The sequence below is a fragment of the Prinia subflava genome, chromosome 6, assembly GCF_021018805.1.
Source record: "Prinia subflava isolate CZ2003 ecotype Zambia chromosome 6, Cam_Psub_1.2, whole genome shotgun sequence".
Classification (NCBI taxonomy): Eukaryota; Metazoa; Chordata; class Aves; order Passeriformes; family Cisticolidae; genus Prinia; species Prinia subflava.
The window spans coordinates 16,446,074-16,465,283 of NC_086252.1; the positions used below are offsets into that span (position 1 = coordinate 16,446,074).

Consider the following 19,210-nt stretch of genomic DNA (forward strand, 5'->3'; position numbering starts at 1 on the left):
CCCCTTCCTGAGCGGAGAGGGCGGCCCGAAGAACCGCCCGCCCCGCTGCCGCTGCCTGGGCCGGGCTCGTCCCCACGTCCGGCGGGGCTGAGGCGGAGGGCGGTGCTGGCTCGGCCCCCGCCCCTCGGCGCGGCGGGGACAGTGCCACGGCGGCGGCCGGCTGCGAGCGACATGGGCCGTGGGTTGCCCCTGCTCCTGCTGGCGCTGCTGGCGGCCCCGGCGCGGCCCGAGGGCGGCACGGCGGCGGAGGAGGTTCAGATAGAGGTGCTGCACCTCCCCGACGCCTGCAGCCCCAAGAGCAAGAAGGGCGACCTGCTGAACGCACACTATGACGGATTCCTGGCCAGCGACGGATCCAAGTTTTACTGCAGGTGAGCCCCGGCCGCTCCGCGCGGGCGGACGGGCGGTGGGCCGTGCCCGGCGGGGTGCGCGGCACAGCCGCTGCTCCCACCGGGTAGCGGGACTCGGGCGCTCCCGGCGCGGGCACTGCTCGGGGCCTGCACTGGCCACGCCAGCAATAGAAATTTATCCTCCTCTCAACCTTTACTTTTCCTTAGCCGAGCGTTGAAGGATGCAGAGTTTCCCTAGGGTCGAGAGCGAGCGCAGAGGCAAAAGATGGAAATCAAAGACGCCTTTGCTCGAGGCTGGTGGCCATCGCCAGTGAAGGAGCCCGACAGGGAGAAACTTGGAGAGCCTGTAGCCCACACCTCACATGGAGACCCCCTTTGGCAGGGTGGAAAAAAACCCCCATCATGTAGATACTTGCCATGTTTTGTGCTGTAATACGTGCAGAAAAACTCGGGTTCGAAGGAGGAGCTCCTGGTAGGAATGCACACTGACAATTTTAGGCAGAAACTTGAATATAGCATGCACTTCCACATAGTTGGCACTGTGCAGTGCAGCCACATTATTACACTAGTGGTTTGCAGCCTTTTTGCCTCATCCCTGTTGCTGTTTCCCTGTTGGTTCGTTGTGCCGTCCATTTTACCACAAAGCTATCATTTAGTCTTCTGCTTTTTCACTTTACCCCATCCATCTATCCTCAGACAATAGCTTAGCTCATTACAAAATCTTGATCCATTCCCCTACGTGTATAATTTAAGAAAAAAATCAGTATAGGATGATTCTACATTTAACAGTACCATTTCACTTGCATTTCTTTGCCTGTTGAAGTGACTGACCGGTACATAGAGCGTTGCTTTCTGGATGTTTTGCTCAGTTGCTGTTCAGTGTAGTGCCTTTTCTGGGGATGCCTCGGACGAGCAGAAGCTGCCTCAAGCACTGGCTCTCACCTGGCCCGAGGGGTAGGTGAGCACACAGTACTGTAGCCAACATTGCTGGGTTCCCCCAACACACACGTGCACTCTCAGTCCCATCCCATCCTACAGTGTTGTGAACTGCTGAAGACATTTTCACTTTCGAGTACTCCCCACATTCATCTTCTTGGAGACTTCCAGTCTTGTTTCTGACATGCAGCGTACACGATCAGGAAGATGGGTTGTTTTTGTAAGAAGTTAAAAAACAAGGATTTCCCCCTTACATATATCAAGATTTGACTTTAAATTATAAAAGTAGCAGAGAAAGTATTTATACTTTGTATTCTTGCATTCTAAACATTCTTGTGTGCTACTAATGCTAATTCTTACTGACTGCAACTAAAAGTTATGTTTATATAAAAATATATATTAATGTTACTCATACATCATTTTTTTAATAGTCGGACGCAAAATGAAGGTCATCCAAAATGGTTTGTTCTGGGTGTTGGACAAGTCATAAAAGGCTTAGATATTGCTATGATGAATATGTGTCCTGGAGAAAAACGGAAAGTGACAATTCCTCCATCATTAGCATACGGACAGCAAGGATACGGTAAAAAAGTTTTTACATTAAACTTTGTCTTTTTTTTTTTTTACCCTTTCAAACACACGGTGTTGTAAATGACTGTAAGGATTTATGCTGCCATTTGGAGGCTGTGCAGCCCCAGTCTTACTCATTACTGCACAGTTAAAGTAGTCCTGACCACAGACCCACACCTTGCAGTTCCCATTAGAACTCAGCACACACCACCCAACGCCTTTTCCCAAGTGTTGCCATATTGTGAAGCATTGGCAGCAAGAGGGAGATCTCCCTGAGCCATATCAGCATTATTGTGTTAATCTGTTAAATTCCAGTCACATTCGGTTTTTATTATTTGACTGCTACCTGTCTAGCCTTTTAATGACAATCTGCATCTTCAGAGTAAAATGGAATATAATGCAGTGCAATTAATCTAAGTAGAAATAATTTGCTTAAAATAGTGCTTACATTCTGAATAGTTAATGGCTCTCATTATCACATTACACAGTAATTGCAACAGTGCAATGCATGAAATCTGATTTGAATATAAGCTAATTCAGTGTGCAGATTACTTTTAAAAAGTTCCAGTACAAGTTTTATGCAGTGTTTCAGCACTCAAGTGTAGATAAATTCAGCTCTGACATGGGTGTAGTAGTTTCTGTGAAAAGGTGGCACTTACTACCTTGCTATTACCAAAGTCAGAATATGTCAGAATTCAATGCATCGGTTTTGTCTTTAATACAATTTCAGACAAAAAGGAAAAATGCTGATACAAATAAAAATGGTTCTTTAATACTAGTGTTCACTGTTTGTTCCAGGTAGCACTTGAAGGAAGTAGTATTTTCCTGCAGCACACTTGCCCTCTCTCTCAGCATATTCCTGCATGCTGGGGAAGATGCCTGCCTAATCTTGAATTAGAAAAGATGCATGTGGCTTTCTAAATCTTTACATGTCTTTCCTTTGTTGGTATGTATGTTTATAAACTACTGACACTGAATTCTAGTATTGTATCTTTCTTTTGTAAGTGGTATTTAAGTCATGATTTATATTCAGATGTATTTAAAACTTCTACTTTTCTAAAGCATGGAAGGTTAAAACCTTTTGGACTCTGAAATCTGTTATTTCTACTATGGCTATTTTAGATGAGTAGTATAATAGGGGTTTTTATCTTATGTTTACAAACAGTGTAGATTCTTTAGCTTTTCTTCAGGTTATGAAGGATGGACACAAGCTTAGAATTCTGAGGTTACAATGTCATGCTCACTGGCTTTGGCAGCTTGCATGTTTACATTTTAATTTTACAGTGCATGATTTCTTTATGCTCTTTTGGCACTATTTTGAGACTGCATTGGTTTGTTGCTGTCTCTTCTCAGTTCCCTTTTTTTGCCAGATGCTTGATATATGGACATGTGTTTGTAGGCAGTGCTGGTTTTACATCAGATGGCAGAAAATGCTTTGATCCAGGAACAAAGAATTCTAACAGTTGTTTTCTTAATTCAGTGGCCAGACAAAGTATTCCAGTAGTTTGAAATTTCTGTGGGGTTTTTTTGCAGGTCAGATGACTTACATTCTGTTACTGCTTTTTGAGATGTACATTTTAAACACTATTTTACAGCATACCTAAAATACCTTTTACCATAGTCATACAAAGTCGGTAAAACATGATGTTGTCTGCTTGTTTCATCAGACAGCAAATGCAAAGAAGCATTGATCTACTACTGTTATATTCTAAGTCATATTTCAGCTGTTTAATAAAGATATACATCTTAGAACCAGTCTTTAAATAAGCCCTGTCATATGACAGGATGTGAAAGAGTGAGACCTTTAGAAGTACTTGTTTTTCATGATAACTCTTCACCTAATCTCTGAAAGTTCCTGAATGCAATACAGTTTTGTTTCAGGCAAGTACATAATTAGCAAGTTTCTTCCAAAATCATTTATATAACACAATCAAACAGTCTTACTGTCTAGATGTACAACATTTAACTTCAGAGTTTAATCTGAATATTAACACAGCCTTTTTAAATTAAAAATGCTTTACATGTGAATTTATAATATATGTGATTACTGCCCATAGTGTCTGATTCCTTAAACACTTTTTTTCTTTTATTCATAGCACAGGGCAAGATTCCACCCAATGCAACGTTGATCTTTGAGATTGAACTTTATGCAGTAAATAAGGGACCTCGTAGTGTTGAAGCATTTAATCAAATAGACAAAGATGGTGACAAGAAACTCTCTGAACTTGAGGTAATATGATGCAAATAATTTGAAACAAATAATGTATAAAATTATAGGTGTGGCTGCGTCAGTTTTATCTTTACATGAGCTGCCTCTGCTGCAGCTGATCATGTAAGGTTTCTGTGTGCCTACACAAACTGTGCTGCAGTTTGCTGAAATTTGCTTTAATACATTAGTAAGTCTCAATAAACTGTAGATGTGTCTGCCCTGGAATCACAATACATTACTTGTATACTCCCGGTGTCCTTGAAGATAGCTAGATGGAGTACTGGCCTGAAAGTCACAATGATTGGACTTTTTTCTTTTCTTCTAGATAAGCCAGTATTTGAAAGAAGAATTTGCAAGAGATGGCAAAAAACGTCATCCCTCTGCCCATGATGAAATCTTAGCTGATATATTTAAGAAGAATGACCATGATAGAGATGGCTTCATATCAGCAAAGGAGTACAATGTCTACCAGCATGATGAACTCTAAGTACTTAAAAAAAATCTTTGGCTGTTTTCTGGACACTGAATTCTAAATAATAATACTTTGTCACAGAACTTTTGTATTTTTTTTATAGTGGAATCTTTTTATATCTCTTAGGTGACTGTAAAAATCTTATTTTTAACATTCAGCTAATAAAATGTGTCAGATGTTTAAAAAGAAAAAAATTAAATTTAAGTATACTATGGTCTAATATTCGTGGTTCCTACAACATGTTCCAAACTACAGTTTTGCTCAGTAGTCTCTCATTCGGTGAAATACTGATGAAAATAATTATTTCTGTTCTATTGAGCACACAAAAGTTACAGTAACCTTTGACATAGCTAGAATGCAGCTGATGAATACTTCTCAATCTCCTGTAAAATAAAAAGGAAAAGCAGGAATCCCAGGAATACAGCTCTTAGACTCCTGCAGGCTCCTAGCCTAGCTTCTTGAGGAAAAGCCATTTGCAGGAATTAACTATAAAAGGCCTTAAAACAGGCAAACTCTGTCTACGGAATGTTAGGATAAAAACAAAATGTTTTAAAAACAAGTTAAAATAACCTCTTTTTTATGTAATAGTAACATAAAGAGACTAGTGTTGAAGAAAAAGCAGTTAAGTGAGTTTTTAAACTTTGACTTAGTAAAATTACCAAGTTAGTCAGTTTATTCAGCAGCACCAAGTTATATATCTACACTATCATCATTTAATTGAATGAGGTTGAAGATAATGGGAGATACTATATATATACCTAAGTAATTAATTACTTGGGCATCATTCTGGTTTTCCTCACTGGAAAAATGCAAAGTAGCAATAGTTAATAGACAGTACTTGTATCTGTTAACTGTTCTGTTTGAGCAGAACATACCATAACACTTGTGTAACATACTTCACTCTTCACATATGAAAAGCCATGGCTGTATTCATTTCAACATGTCATAATTGAATGTACACAATGAAGGTAGCAGCACAAGTGAAAAAAAGCTTCCATACCTGGATTATCCCTGAAATAATTTTAAACGGCATTAAAAGGTTTTTTGCTCTGCCAGTGTAAAACTTCTGTGAGAGGTTTAACAGTGCTCTGCCCCACAGCCCAGTCCCAGCCCTGGACACAGTTCTCTGCTGTTACAATCCTCAGCAAACTCAATTTCCTGAGGCTGGGATGCACCTGTTAAAGACCTTCACCCCTGAAGTCTTGTTAAGAGTGAGTAGTTCCATTATTTTCATAAGCTTCCAAAACATTTTCTGCTAAGCAGGTTTTTTTCTGAGCACATAAAATCAAGAGCAGCTGTGACATAAAATCCAACTGCAGCTGGTGGACTGGCTGGTACTTTTTAATAATCAAAACAAACTCGATATACAGCAACAGCACCCTAAAATGAAACTCCCATCCATAGTTCCAGTTGTTCCCTTTTGTAACTGAAACATTAGACTGAGCTAAGTTTTAGCATGTTTTTTAATCTGATACTTCAATTAAACATTCATGAGAACACTAAATTATTAACAAATATTCTCATTTAACCATCATATGCCGGTGTAGAGAAAGGCAACATTTGGGGAAAGTTTGTGTAAACAACTTTAGGTTCTAGCATATATTTTGACATTATGAAAATACTATTTAAAAGTATGTTTTTCATTATGATAATGAGAAGGTTCTAGGAAAAACAGCAATGTCAAGGAATTCATGAGCATTTTAAAATAGAGGTCATTGACTGCAAAGCAAAGAATTTGAAGATAACAGTATAATAAAATGTTTTGCACTTTCACTGTTTTGCAGTTCACAACTGGAGACATATTTACCAACTCTGAAAAGATTGTGGCACAGTTATGCCCGTCTGTGACAACAGGCACTTACCCAGATCAGTTACTTCATTCTCTTGTGCCAGAGGTCAAAACAGGGCACGGCATGCAGTCGTACATACTTCTGTCCATTAAAAGAGCACTCCAGGCATCCATAGACTGTCTCCCTTTTAGAACTTCCCATTCCACAAAGGACACAGGGGCCTTTGGGGATGTTGTTATTAAGTAAATTAATTCGGATATGAGAACCGTCTCTGAGATAGCTTGTAGAGAGATCAGTCATGCTTGCAGCTTTTTCATAATAATCTGCAAAAAGGTCCTCCAAGTAAGGATCAGAGTTAGCAACGATTTCCACTACTCCTTTATCTGAAAAAGAATGCACAAGAAAAAGAAGCAGTGATTTGTTGTTACATTATGATCTGTTGTTTAAAAAATGTCAGTTGAATTATGGAAATAACAACTGACTCACAAAACTGTTCTAAGCATGCCATATGGATTGCTTCCCATCAAAAACCCTGTGTGTTGAAAGTTTTTCTTCAACTTCACTTAAGACACTGACAAAAGCCAGAATTTTTTGTTTATGACCTGTGTAAATATATTTTTAGAAATATACCTAAAGGATAGGCATGAGGCAGGCTTCAGAGAAATTAGTGCAAAGTCAAACCACAGCTGTGTACTTGTTTCTATTTTTGCATTTCTAATTTTAAGTTCTAAGCATTGTAAATTCACTTTTATTTCTTATTATTTACAAAAAAATCCCAGTAATACTTAATATGTTTAGAAAATCGGAGGACTCCTTGTTAACCTCCTAGCAGATTCCTGAGCATCCAGGTGTGCCAGGTAGGAACTCCCTACCTTTCTCTCTCTCTTCAGACACTGACTAGAATGAGTGAAGAACTTTTAGGCAGCTACAGCTGCTGAAATGTATCATACCCACTGAAGATTTATTCCCCTAGTGTGGATTGGAGCATAAGGGTATGAAGGCTTGGTCCATAAAAGTCCTTTGATCAAGAATGGGATACAGTGGAGACAGGACGCCTTTACAGAGCAGCCTTTGAGACACGTTTACTGCTCAGCATTCTTCTTCACACTCAGATCTGCACATTTCCACAGTGCTTGGACCAAGGAGTGCTACAAGTTTAAGATTTTGGTCTAAACCTGCATAGAGGGATCTGCATTTTTGTTGAATGTTATGTTCATATTAAAATGAAAAAAGAGGACTATGATGGTGTCCTGGCCATGTCTCTGCCACGCAGTGCCTAAGGAGTGCATTCAGTTATTGCAGTTAAGGTTGTAGGTTTAAGTACTTACAGCTTTTGCCCTCAAATATTCCTATAATTATAACTTGTATTATATAATAGGAGCTATAAATGTCAGACATTAAATAGGTTCAATATAAAGTTAACTGTGTAATTGCTCAATACTTTTATCTCAATACTTTATGGCTGTTTATCAACAACCATAAGTTTTGAGATCTTTAGCTTTTAATGAATAGATTTCTTATTTCTGAGAGATAGGTTCTCAAATGTAAATTTAATAACCCTATAATCATTCCAATACATTAGAAATTGAGAGGTACATTTTCCATCAAAATTTTTGTCTTTAAACATTCATCTTGCACAGACATTAAAAAAACAAAGATACACTTTTAAATAAGACATTTGTACAGAAATATCAAAAATCATACTTCGATGAAACAAATTATTCTTTAATCTCCTTAATTTGGTCAGTGAAGATGATCCAGATTTCTCTCTTTCAAATCCTCCTTTTGCAATTGGAGTCACACAGAGTTCTGTAAAAATTAGAAGTTTTTAAAAGAACTAAATATAAAAGCTATAATTGACCAACAATTTAATATTTCTATAATAATTTCTATAATAATATTTCTAATCAATAAAATTAAGTGATTAAATTTAGCTTTGCTAATGTTTTAATGGCTGCTACACCCTTTTAATACAAGTCTGCACACGAGTAATAGCCCACAGAATCAACTAACACAGAATTTTAAACTGTTGGTGGCTTTCAGCTGACATCCTCAGAGCCTGTTTTGCTTCATACACAAATTATGGTCATGTTAAGGGGTCAAGGACAGTCAGTATCAGGAAGCCCTGATTCTGAAGGACAAACCTTTCTATAGTCTTACTTGAACGTAGAAATGAAACATAGTAACTATCACCACTTCCAATACTGAATCAACTATTAAATTTTTATTTAAATAAAAACAAGTATCATCTGTGTTTCTATGCATAACTTGAAGAAAAACCTTTAAAATCTAAGCTATGCGAATCCTTATTTGTTTAAAATTACTGTAATTATTTCATCATAAATAGCTTTCTATACTGTTTACATATTTATATAGTGCAAATGATGTGTCAGACTGAAATTAAAGCCCCAACAGAAAAAAATGTTATTAGTTTAGAAGTTCTGTACACCTTTTTCTTTACTTGTATCTCTGCATTTGCCTATTTTATGCAAAAATGATCAGATAGTCTCAGAAACCTGTTTCTCACCATCTAGAAATATAATTAAGTGGGGCTTTTTGTTCCATACAACCCATAATTTAAAAAATACAAAGTCAAACTAACTTTTATAAAATGTTCCCACAGCAGACTGCTTTCTAGCGCCTGCCTTGTTTATCTTTTCAAGCACTATTTCTGTCAGAATGTCAGAATACTTATGTGCATAAAATTAAAGCATCCCATTGTATGGAATCAGGGCTTATGTATATCAAGAGCAATAAAACATTTTTAAAAACTTAGATCATTATAAATAATAGCAGTAATGACGGTAATTCACATCACTTACCGAAATTACCATCCAAATGAATGTAGAGTTCAAATACACTAAAAGCAATAGTTGTATGTGCAGGAAAAACAATGGCTTTGTCCCGCCCTTTATTATTCTGATCTTCAATTATGTGAAACTATAATTTAGAGAAGGATCAAAAGAAAAAAAGTTACAAATTGAGATGAATAAATAAACATAATACTAATCTTAACTTAATATATTGAGAATTATAATGCCAGGGGGAAACTTTGAAATTGAAGATCAAATTTCACAGCTAAAGAATTTTGTATCAACTACTTCGCATTTTAATAAATTTTGAGACAGAGAGAATAATTTACATCACTTACTGAAAATTATAATTCATAATGAATGATTCATAAATACTAGAAAGAGCAAAGTTAGAAGAGTTGTAGGTTTAATTATTCAAACACATCGAGGGGGAAAGGGGAGGAAGAGGATAAGACAGAGTAAGATGCCGACCCTTAAAATAATAACCTGAAATTCCAATGTGTTACAGAAGATGACCATAACAATGAAAGAAAGGTTATACATTTATTAGAAAGGCAAACTAAGAAGTAGTAAATTCCACATTTTGGCCAAGACTTTACCCTGACAATGGCTCATTGTCTAGCCATCCTTTCATGCATTTCCCATCCCTCAGTCACATAAGCACTGCTAACAAAAGACCAACTTTTAAACCACTTTACATCAGTACAATAATATTGATTTACTTCAGATTTTTTCTAAGCTTATAGAAATGCAATTAAATTAAACCATAAAATTTGTAAAAATGAGCTTTTTGTGCTTGATCATTTAAGTTACAGAACTTTGTCAAACATATTTACCCTCATAGTCTCTCCACGCATTCCAGTATGGACAGTTAAGGAGCACTGCCTTGTAGTTCGAATACTTTCCATGACCACACACAAAATTTCCATCCTACTTTTTCTTGATTGATGGACTAGACAATGATCAAAGTTTATTTTTCTGAAATCAGGAGGGAGGAAGGAAGGAAATTCAGACATAATTAGCAGTTCACAAAGCAGCTAAGTAAGTTTAAATCAGTAAATAAATCACCATAATGTCTGTTTCATAGCAGTAAAACAACTGACCAAGGAGATCCCTGGAAACTTAATATTGGTTTTCAGTGTTTGGGAATAGAAGAACTAAAAAATTCAAGGAAAGATAGTATTGTACAGATACTGGAGAGGATATCTGGGACACCCTGGAAAATTCAAAGCCTGTCCATCTGACTCTGCTTTTAGTGCCATTAACTGAAAAAACCCCTATATCCCTTATAAACAATAGTGAACAATCATAAAACAAGTGTTTGTAGAAGAATTTCTACAAACAATGGCAGTTAGTTCTATAACACTGAGTCTTTTTTTCAGGAGCCTAGATCCTCTTTCCTCACCCCCAGTTATTAATGATAATGTCTGGAGGCTACAAATAAACTAGGAAAAGGTAGGTATGGAACACAAAATGGCATGCACTTCTTGGTAAATAACAACAAGGTAACGATATATATTTGCAAATGCCAAATGTTGCATCATGCATAGTAAATAATTTACTGAGATGCACTGCTGGAATTCACTGGGATGACATTGTTACCAATGGACAATCTTTGAAATATAAAAAAAGAATTACACCTAGAATTAGTCACATCATGTTTCTACACGTTTGACATCTGTACTAGCATCACAAGAACATCACAAGAACATTTCCATGTCCACAACTCAACAAGAATGTTGGTAAAAGAGACTGGATTTAAAGAAAAGCCACAGAAGGTTATGAAAATTTCAAGTAGATAAACCTATTTTGCTTTTTGCAGAAAAGGCTGTGTAATAGCTTCATAAAACCTCGAAGTAATCATGGCAATCATATATATGTGTCTCTCCAGTTCATCATAGGCAAAGAAATCCTGTTTCTGAAACCTGAAGTTGGGTAATGTCATTCGAAGTAGATTTCAAATTTTCAGTACTATGGTATAACACAGATAGGAGTTTGGAGGGATACTTCCTCTCTGAATTTGTTTTGTTGTTTTTTTTTCCTGAGACATGCACCATAATTCAAAGAATTCAGAAAAATTGTACAGCCTGTATTATACAGGTCATGTGTCTAATCCCAGTGATCCAGCCTGATACTCTTGAAAATATCAGATGGTGATTGCTATTGATTACTAAAAATAATCAAAATCGAACCACATCAGATTTTCAGCCTAACTGTATGATATAGAATTATAGAAACAGAAATCAGAACACAGAATACAACCTTGTAGTAAGTTCTTTAAGTAATGTTGGTACTTCAACTTCATGTTTGGTCACTATGCCAAATGAAGCTTTAAAGGCAATAGAATCTGATCCAGCAACATCAAAACCAACATCGTTCATTATCTGATTTCCTTTTCTGCCATTAAGCGAAACATCTGATTTGTCTTCATAGTTGAGCAACTGGTAAGATGATATACCTGAGTAAAAGAAGACAACCTTTGTGTGATGAAAGGTCCGAACACAGTATTTTCACATAGCAACAATAAACGGTACCGTTCCTACTGTGGTTATCATTTTGATATGAAATCTAGAGCTATACTGAGCACTTGTTTATTGGTGGTACTGCTGATGAATGATGGAAAGAGTCCTGGGTCTGATTAGAGCTATTTTCAAATTTCTGTGTTCATCATTATTCTGCTCAAGTACTTCTACCTGTAACTGTGATGCTGATATTTATAGACTACACATGTAGTGTGTTCTGGCTTTATTGACAGAGGCTCTGAAACCCAAAATGACTCAGTGGAGGCCACGCAGAATATTAAAACTAGGAATAAAATGAAAGCCATGGTATAAAAAAATTAGGGAATTCTGAATTTTGTCTAGATGCCATACAAAGACCCTAATTTTTCCTCATTTTGGCAGTACATGAGTGAGACATGGATGTGCCAGCAACATTAGCTCTGCCCAGGGACTGTGTCAGTTTATTTTGAAGGAAAACAACAGGTTGATTCTGACTTGCTTGAAAGCTTGCATTCAATTATTGTACAATCAAAGGGTAGATACCAAAGCAGCTCTACAAAAATGTCTTTATAATATCAAGTAGATTTCCATTACACTAACAGAAAAAGTACTAGAACACATTGGTTTCCAAATTAAAATGAACAAAGGATTAGATTTCCAAATGCATCTAAGAATCTGGGGTTTACTCCTTTTTTGGTTTTTAAACCTTTGAAGATATTAGGACATTATTAAACTGACATTATGAAGTCGCTTACTATGAATCCCGTTTGTGTTTATTTTTAACCAAAAAGAAGGTTCATATATTTTTCATAATTCTAAAAGGATGGGAAATGCATGTCTTTGTCACATAAAAAAGGAAATTCAATTACAAACCTCTTTGCTTACGTTAAAGGACAATGCTTTCTGTGCATGATATTTAACCTTTACAGAAAAGACCAGTAAGGTTTTGTGAGACATTTTAATGAGATTTTGCAACCTTTTTCTCAGACCTTTTAATGAGATTTTGAATTATTTTCATTCAGGACAAGCCAGCTGACTCCTCCTGAGTCTAAGACATAGGATTAAAATTTTTCTTATCATGTTTGTGTCCTGAATCCCCTCTTGTGGGGTCAAGTGGTATTTCTGTCTTCCTGTGCTCATACTAATTTTCCTTAGTAGAGTGTTTAACTGATGCATTTGTCATGCAAATAATATAAATAATTTTGTCAAAATTGACATTTAAAAAAAAAGAAATGAAACTTTTGAAAAAACAGAGCGTGTGGACATGAATTACTTTTCAAAGGAATGTACAGGAAGATGTAGGCAGTATAGTTCAATTTTGCACCTCATAATTCCCACAGAATCTCCTCAATATTTATGTTATTGCACAGAAAAGACAATTTAAAAACAGTTAAGTTCTTTAAATACACCACAGAGATTACAAACGTGGAAAAAATCTTATGAAAATCCAATTACATCAGTCAGATGTAATAGCTGTTTTCAAATGCTTCTGCCTGTGCAGAGCTCAGCTCAGCACCAGGGGCTGCCAGCATGGAACAGCTGCAGAACTGAGGCCATTCTTACACACTCTGAGGTGAGTATGCAGAGAAAGGGGTACATTTCTAAACAAATTCTGTGTGGTAATTAATCAGCATATGGCAGTACATCTGTCAGGAATTTGTGGTTTGTGAAAAAACAAGGCTTAATTGAATTTGTTTAATACTAGTACAGAAAATGTCAAGGCTTTCTAGTATAAATTACTTTATTTTTTTCTACTCTTTTTCCAAAAAGTCCTTTTTCCCCCCTTTTTTCTTACTATTTTGATTTGTAATTTCTTAAATATTTATTACATTACTAAGCAAGAAAAATGTTATTATCCATTTACTAAGAAAACAACATACTACCTGCACAGTTTAAACTGTTTACTATGTACTTACTAGAAAACATGCATTTTTCCAGTTTGAAGAAAGATAAAAATCTTACCTGCAGAAATTTCTTTCTCCCCTTGAAGAATGTCTTTTAATGTGAAAGGTGTTGAAGCAAATTTAGATTTTTTTGAAAGTGAACATTTTCTTTTTTTAATCACAAGGCTCAGAGGTTGGTATCTGTCAGCTTCACTGAGACTGGGCACTGGAATTAATCTTCCTCCATCACCAACCTGTTTAACAAAGTTTTTGGTTGCAGCAGCAAACATATTATGACATTAGTAATGATAATAATAAAAAGCTCTGTATCAAGTGTAGCTTCCAGACATCGAGCCCATGTTCAATTCTTTTTATATTGTTCTTGCAAACAAATTAACATGCCTTGAAAAAAAAATCTGCCGGACTTCTTTTTTTTTAAACTGAGTTATATTTCACTTTTAAAGACTCAATAGTGTCTTAGCTACCAAACTTCTATGGTGTACTGCTTGAGACTTCACTCAGAGACCTTCAGTTGAGCTCTCTAATTCTGCATGATGAATAATGAATTACCAGTGTAAACTGAGAGGGAAATGGTGCCCTTTTCTTGGCAGTTTATTGCCACTCTTTAAAATCAAAATTTACTGTCACAGAAACAGAAAACTAGCTTCCATAACCCTCAACGTCCCACTGGGAGTTACTGGTGTACTGCTGTTGTTGGGCCCTTGCTGCAGCCGAGTCCTGGAGTTTTAGCAACACCAACAAAGCAGCCCAGACATGCTCTGGGAGGGCCCTGGAATTAGACTTTGATGAGCACTGGTAGCACTGGTGTTGCCTTTCACAGCCCTGGCATAACCTACCTGGGGGAGCTCTGCTGGGGAGGAGCGCTGCTCTGAGTAAGATCAGAGCAGGGGCAGGGGAACACCAGTGGGCTCTCATCTGTTGTTATTTATCTCCTGTGCACCTCGCTGTCCGTGACCCGAGGGCTAGGCTTGAGCTTCATGTTAGATCAGACTACTGAAAACCTCATTAAACTGTGAGAATCATGCAAAATTACAAAAGTAAAATTGCAGAAAGAAGAGGCAGTATTCATAGAGGAATGAGGAGCAACTCAAGGATCCAAGATACAAAGCACCAGTATAAAAAGACAGAAAATTGTGAAGAGAAGAAAGAGCACTGTGGAGGATTTATGATAGAGGGAGAAGGAGCTGACCCATCCTCATGTAAACAATTACTAGATTTTCTAGTAAGAGTGATGAACATAGAACTGGCTAAACCTTGTAGCATTTCTTCCAGAGACTCTCTTTGCAGTTACAGTAGGTAAAGCATCAGCCACAGGCTTGTAAAGTTACACTTCAGTAGGAATATTATCCCTGGTTGCCAGGTAACAATTGGTTTGATTGGTTTTTTTTTCTGAAGTAAGATTTTTTTTTTCTGAAGTAAGATTTTCATGTGATAGTATCCTAAGGACTGTTTTTATAGTATGAACACTTACTGAATAATTTATCATGTGTCAATATTTCCATAATATTTTTAAAGGTTCAGAGTATCAGGAAGTCCAACAAAATGGCAAAAAGGGGAGGACATTACTTCAGCCAAGATTAAAAGGAAGGCTGCTGGATCTTTCTGCTTACTCTAGAGGGTGCTGAAAAATCAAGTCAGGTTATAGATAGACTTCGAAAGCATGGGAAACGCTGCAATTAATTCTGGCTGTAATTCATACTACACTATCTGAAAAACCCTGTACATATTTCCTCAATCAAAACACATTAACAGAACTGAAAAGCTTTCAAGGGAAGGAAAATTTAAGGGAACTCTAAAATGAAAATTGCCCATTGATCCTTGGTTTAGATTAATCCTGTATGTATATGTTTGACAGGATACTATTTTTCCTACAAATTATTGAGATCAGCTGGCACTGTTTATTCAACATGCATTTGGATTTTTGTTACTCAGTATGTTGTCATAGATCATACTCAGTCTGATCTGGCTCTAATTTTGATAATGAATAGTTTCATTTAATATGTTTACGTGCTATTCCTGTTACTCTAACACTCTATAATCCATCATAAATGCTTCAGCAGATGTTTGTGTTGTCCTCATGCCACAGATCAGAGAACAGGAGTCCAAGTACAGTAACATTGCCATATTCTGAAAATATTTACTAATTTTGCATGCCCAAGTGAAGAAACTTAAGGTATTTCCCTGCTCCTCCTGCACTAGACACTTTTGCTCTTGGCACATGAGTGTACTCATGAACTTTCAGTGTTTCTGCAGCCCTGGTGGGCTCTCAATAAACAAAAACCATTTCATTTCCAAGTGCAGAAGTTATGCCTGAGTCATCACTGGAATAGAAAAAGTCCTGCCTTGTCTTGCCAAGTTGTGCAGATGAAGGTCCTTGCTCACATTTGCTCCCTGGGGAGGCTGAAATGTTCCATCCCCTCAGCACAGAGCCACATAAGGGCACTGACAGGGCCTTCCCCTGCACCATGCACAACCCTCCACAGAAGAGCAGGGGGACTTTCCAGCCTGATTTTCTTCCCCTGGGGGGAAGAGCAAGAGAGCTTGATTCCTACAGATGAATTCTGTTTTTTCACAGCAGGTCTTAGCCATGAAGTAGTAACATAGCAAGTACTAGCTCTATATAGTTGAGAATATTTTATGGTTAAATACTGTATTTTTTTTCCCTTACATCATACTTATGTGAACATGGAGATTTTTTAAGAGTAAAACCTAGAGGACAATCCTGCTCTCTGCATAGTGTTGGAAGATGCAGAAGGTTTTTGTTAGTTAATAGATAATTCTATAATGATTTTTGGTTTAATATTAGATTGTTACCCTACATATTCCTTGCAGGGATGTCAGTCACCTGTAATTATAGAGTGTCTAAAGAGGCATTTATAAGGTGGTGCAAACTAGAGATTTGTCCAAGGAACTGAAAATGTGGAATTATTTCATTATTTTCTATCCTGAAATCTTAAACCATCTGTAATCCACTTGAACTGATCTTATTTTAATGCATTCCTTGTCACAGTCAACCATATCATAAGATTAGCATGATTAAGCAGTCGGCTGAATGGAGAAAAGAAATCTTAAGTGTTAACTGACTGGATAAACTTAGTTGGTGTTTCACTTGAAAGGATTAAACCTACAATCTACACCAAATGATGCTGGTAATTTGTTTAATATCTTCTTAGTGTACAAAAAGATGCCATCAGTTACCAGATCTCCTGGCAACTGAACAGGAATGCATCACGTACATTTCAAGTGCCTTTGAACTGTATTATGTTTACCTACAGATCTGTGCAAAAGAACAACTGCAAGAATTCAACACATAAAAAAGAGCAAAAGAAAATGCCACTGAAAAATTACTCACAAAATTCCATAACTTTCCAGCATATGGCAAGAGTATTTCCCTAGAAAGACAGGATCTGTGCAATATAGATACTGTGATATTTCAGGAGGTAACAAAAACAACACTTTATGGGACAAAATACGGTCCTTATTACATGCCTTTTTTTCCCCCTTTTTTTCCCCCCAACAACCTGAGTGGATTTTACAGCATTTGACTTCTTTTTTTTGGTTTTGTTTTGTTTTGTTTTGTTTTAGGTGGCATTTATCTAGAAATTCTCATGTATGAGCAAAATTGGCTGGTTTAATATCATGACTTATATAACTTCAGAGATCCTGGAATACAAATTCTAGTGATTGTTTTATATGATCTTCTACAGAGTTACCTTTCAGGCTCCAGACATTTGCTAATGGACATAAAGATTACTTAATCTATGTTTCAGGTGTCCATCTAGCGGGTATGAAATATCCCAACTTTTGCATCTTTGTAATTGCCCCAATATTAACAGCAATATTTTCAATGGACAGATGGATGTCTTAGCTGTGAAGCCTTTGCTAAAAAGAAAGGCAGAAGTAGTCCTCTAGGGACAGATTTGCAGAATTTGTTTGTATTTACACTTACCACCTGTAAGAAGCAGGCACATCTTTCAGCTCTCAGTCTGGCAACTGACAGCATCTTTTTGCTCACTAAGAAGATATTAAACAAATTACCAGCATAATATGGTGCAAATTTTGGGTTTAATCTCTTCAATACCAGCACAGTTTATCCAGTCAGTTAACACTTAAGATTTCTTTTCTCCCTTCATCTTCCAGCTTTCATTTGTTACATAAACATTACTGTATAAAATAAAGCTACTTTCATCATGTAGAATTATTAGCTCATGAAGACAAATCGGGAACAAAAGAAGCCAATGTGCCCTAAAGTATGTTTAATGCTTCCCTTCCTTTGAAGGATGCTGCCCAAATGGCTAAATCTTTTTTAACCAGCATCTGTCAGTCGGTGTGCCTGTGTGAGAGGACAGCTTTGTGGGCCTGCCCATCCACCTGTATGAGGATGTAGAACTGTAGATGCTGCTGTGCCACTATACCTGAAGAAAAGTTTTTAAAAAAAGGATTTATCTACTATAACTCACACTGCCCATGCTAAACTGTCTGGTGGGTGCTGGTACAGTTATATCTCTATAAAACTTCCTTCAGTCCTAGACATCTTCCTTGCTGCTTCTCCTTATGTTTTAAACTGAGCAGCAGAACTGCTTTTATTTTTGACAGTAGCTGTTCTGTGATACTGAGCAATTAACCTCTATCTATGAAAATTGCTGTATGTGGCTGTGTGGCTGTGCTAATGTATCACTTCTCAGGGAAGGATACTGCAAGAACTGATTATCACTACTACAAACTGCTCTCAGATCTTTGGATCCAGAGTATTTATAAACAGACAAAATTAAATCAGTGTTTGCAGGACAGGCAAGAATTTAGCATCCTCTTTCATAATCACCTTTATGTTTATTCAGCCTGTTCTTTTCCATGCTACAAGACTTGAGCACTTTCCAGATACACTAAACATTTTAACAGACAGGTGACATAAAAATTCTTGTCACCAAATGTGAAAAGTTGCCTGATTCTGTTGTTCTAGGTCAGCTGATCAGCATTTAAGTGAAGTCAGCTCTTGAACTAGAACTGAAGAACGGACGTACTCTTGTGCTATATGTCTTAAATTTCTTTGACTGCTAAATGTAATGCAAAGTCCTCAGAAATAACCTACTTAAAGAACTTAAAAGACAAATGACACCTTATATTTTATTGGTTGAAGGAAATAACCCAATATACTTACCAGAATTTGTAGTCCGCCTGCAGTCCAACAAGTAACCTTCTGAGAATGTTTAATTATAATTTTTTCCTCCACTGACTTTTCAAAAAACCTGCTCAAGAAGCCTAGGGTGGTTGTGAAATTTGAACCAGTAATTAGTTTCTTTTCGTTACTGAAGGAAATGCAGCCAGACACTCATCAACGAGAAAAGCAACTACATATTTGGGTTTGCTTTGGAACTTATCCTTGTAATTACCAACATAATCTAATGTAGTCTCATCACGAGCACAACAGATTCATGTCTGTAGCATGCACACTATTTTTTTTCTGCGTTTTTAATATACTATATTGAAATGCGCTTGGGAAATAGATATGAGATATACAACCTAACCTGTCTTTTTAACTACTCTAAGGTAAATCTTAGACACAACTCTCAGAAATAAAAATGACTGTCTAAATATAAGACATTTTATTTGCTGTCCTTGAGTAAAATTAGATTCACTTTTCAGTCAAAATAGAGTACCTCCTCAG

The 19,210-nt window shown here is 36.9% G+C and overlaps 2 protein-coding genes across 4 annotated transcripts; one reads left to right on the forward strand and one right to left on the reverse strand.

The window, feature by feature from the left end:
• Window positions 1-37: 37 nt before the first annotated feature.
• Window positions 38-4,759, forward strand: FKBP7 (FKBP prolyl isomerase 7). Of its 2 annotated transcripts, none has more exons than XM_063400434.1 (4): window positions 38-371; window positions 1,718-1,869; window positions 3,953-4,086; window positions 4,391-4,759. In XM_063400434.1, the coding sequence occupies exons 1-4, from the start codon at window positions 172-174 to the stop codon at window positions 4,550-4,552; spliced, it is 648 nt and encodes a 215-aa protein (XP_063256504.1). In that variant the 5' UTR covers window positions 38-171; the 3' UTR covers window positions 4,553-4,759. The 2 variants fall into 2 exon arrangements, with proteins under 2 accessions (XP_063256504.1, XP_063256505.1); XM_063400435.1 differs by lacking the exon at window positions 38-371 and adding an exon at window positions 378-1,304.
• Window positions 4,760-4,901: 142 nt separating this feature from the next.
• On the reverse strand, window positions 4,902-13,862 carry PJVK (pejvakin). 2 transcript variants are annotated; one of them, XM_063400431.1, is made up of 6 exons: window positions 13,604-13,862; window positions 11,403-11,598; window positions 9,977-10,118; window positions 9,150-9,267; window positions 8,032-8,136; window positions 4,902-6,710 (listed from the first exon to the last, which is right to left on the reverse strand). In XM_063400431.1, exons 1-6 carry the CDS (start codon window positions 13,812-13,814, stop codon window positions 6,409-6,411), a joined length of 1,074 nt encoding a protein of 357 aa, XP_063256501.1. In that variant the 5' UTR covers window positions 13,815-13,862; the 3' UTR covers window positions 4,902-6,408. The 2 variants fall into 2 exon arrangements, with proteins under 2 accessions (XP_063256501.1, XP_063256502.1); XM_063400432.1 differs by lacking the exon at window positions 8,032-8,136.
• Between the last annotated feature and the right edge of the window lie 5,348 nt (window positions 13,863-19,210).

Coding starts and splice junctions, on each gene's coding strand:
- PJVK (XM_063400431.1), bottom strand. CDS start 13,814: ATGTTTGCTGCTGCAACCAAAAACTTTGTTAAACAGGTTGGTGATGGA. Junction 11,599..13,603: donor GGAGAAAGAAATTTCTGCAG/GTAAGATTTTTA, acceptor TCTTTTACTCAG/GTATATCATCTTACCAGTTG. Junction 9,268..9,976: donor TGCGTGGAGAGACTATGAGG/GTAAATATGTTT, acceptor TCTAAATTATAG/TTTCACATAATTGAAGATCA.
- FKBP7 (XM_063400434.1), top strand. CDS start 172: ATGGGCCGTGGGTTGCCCCTGCTCCTGCTGGCGCTGCTGGCGGCCCCG. Junction 372..1,717: donor GGATCCAAGTTTTACTGCAG/GTGAGCCCCGGC, acceptor TTTTTTTAATAG/TCGGACGCAAAATGAAGGTC. Junction 4,087..4,390: donor AGAAACTCTCTGAACTTGAG/GTAATATGATGC, acceptor CTTTTCTTCTAG/ATAAGCCAGTATTTGAAAGA.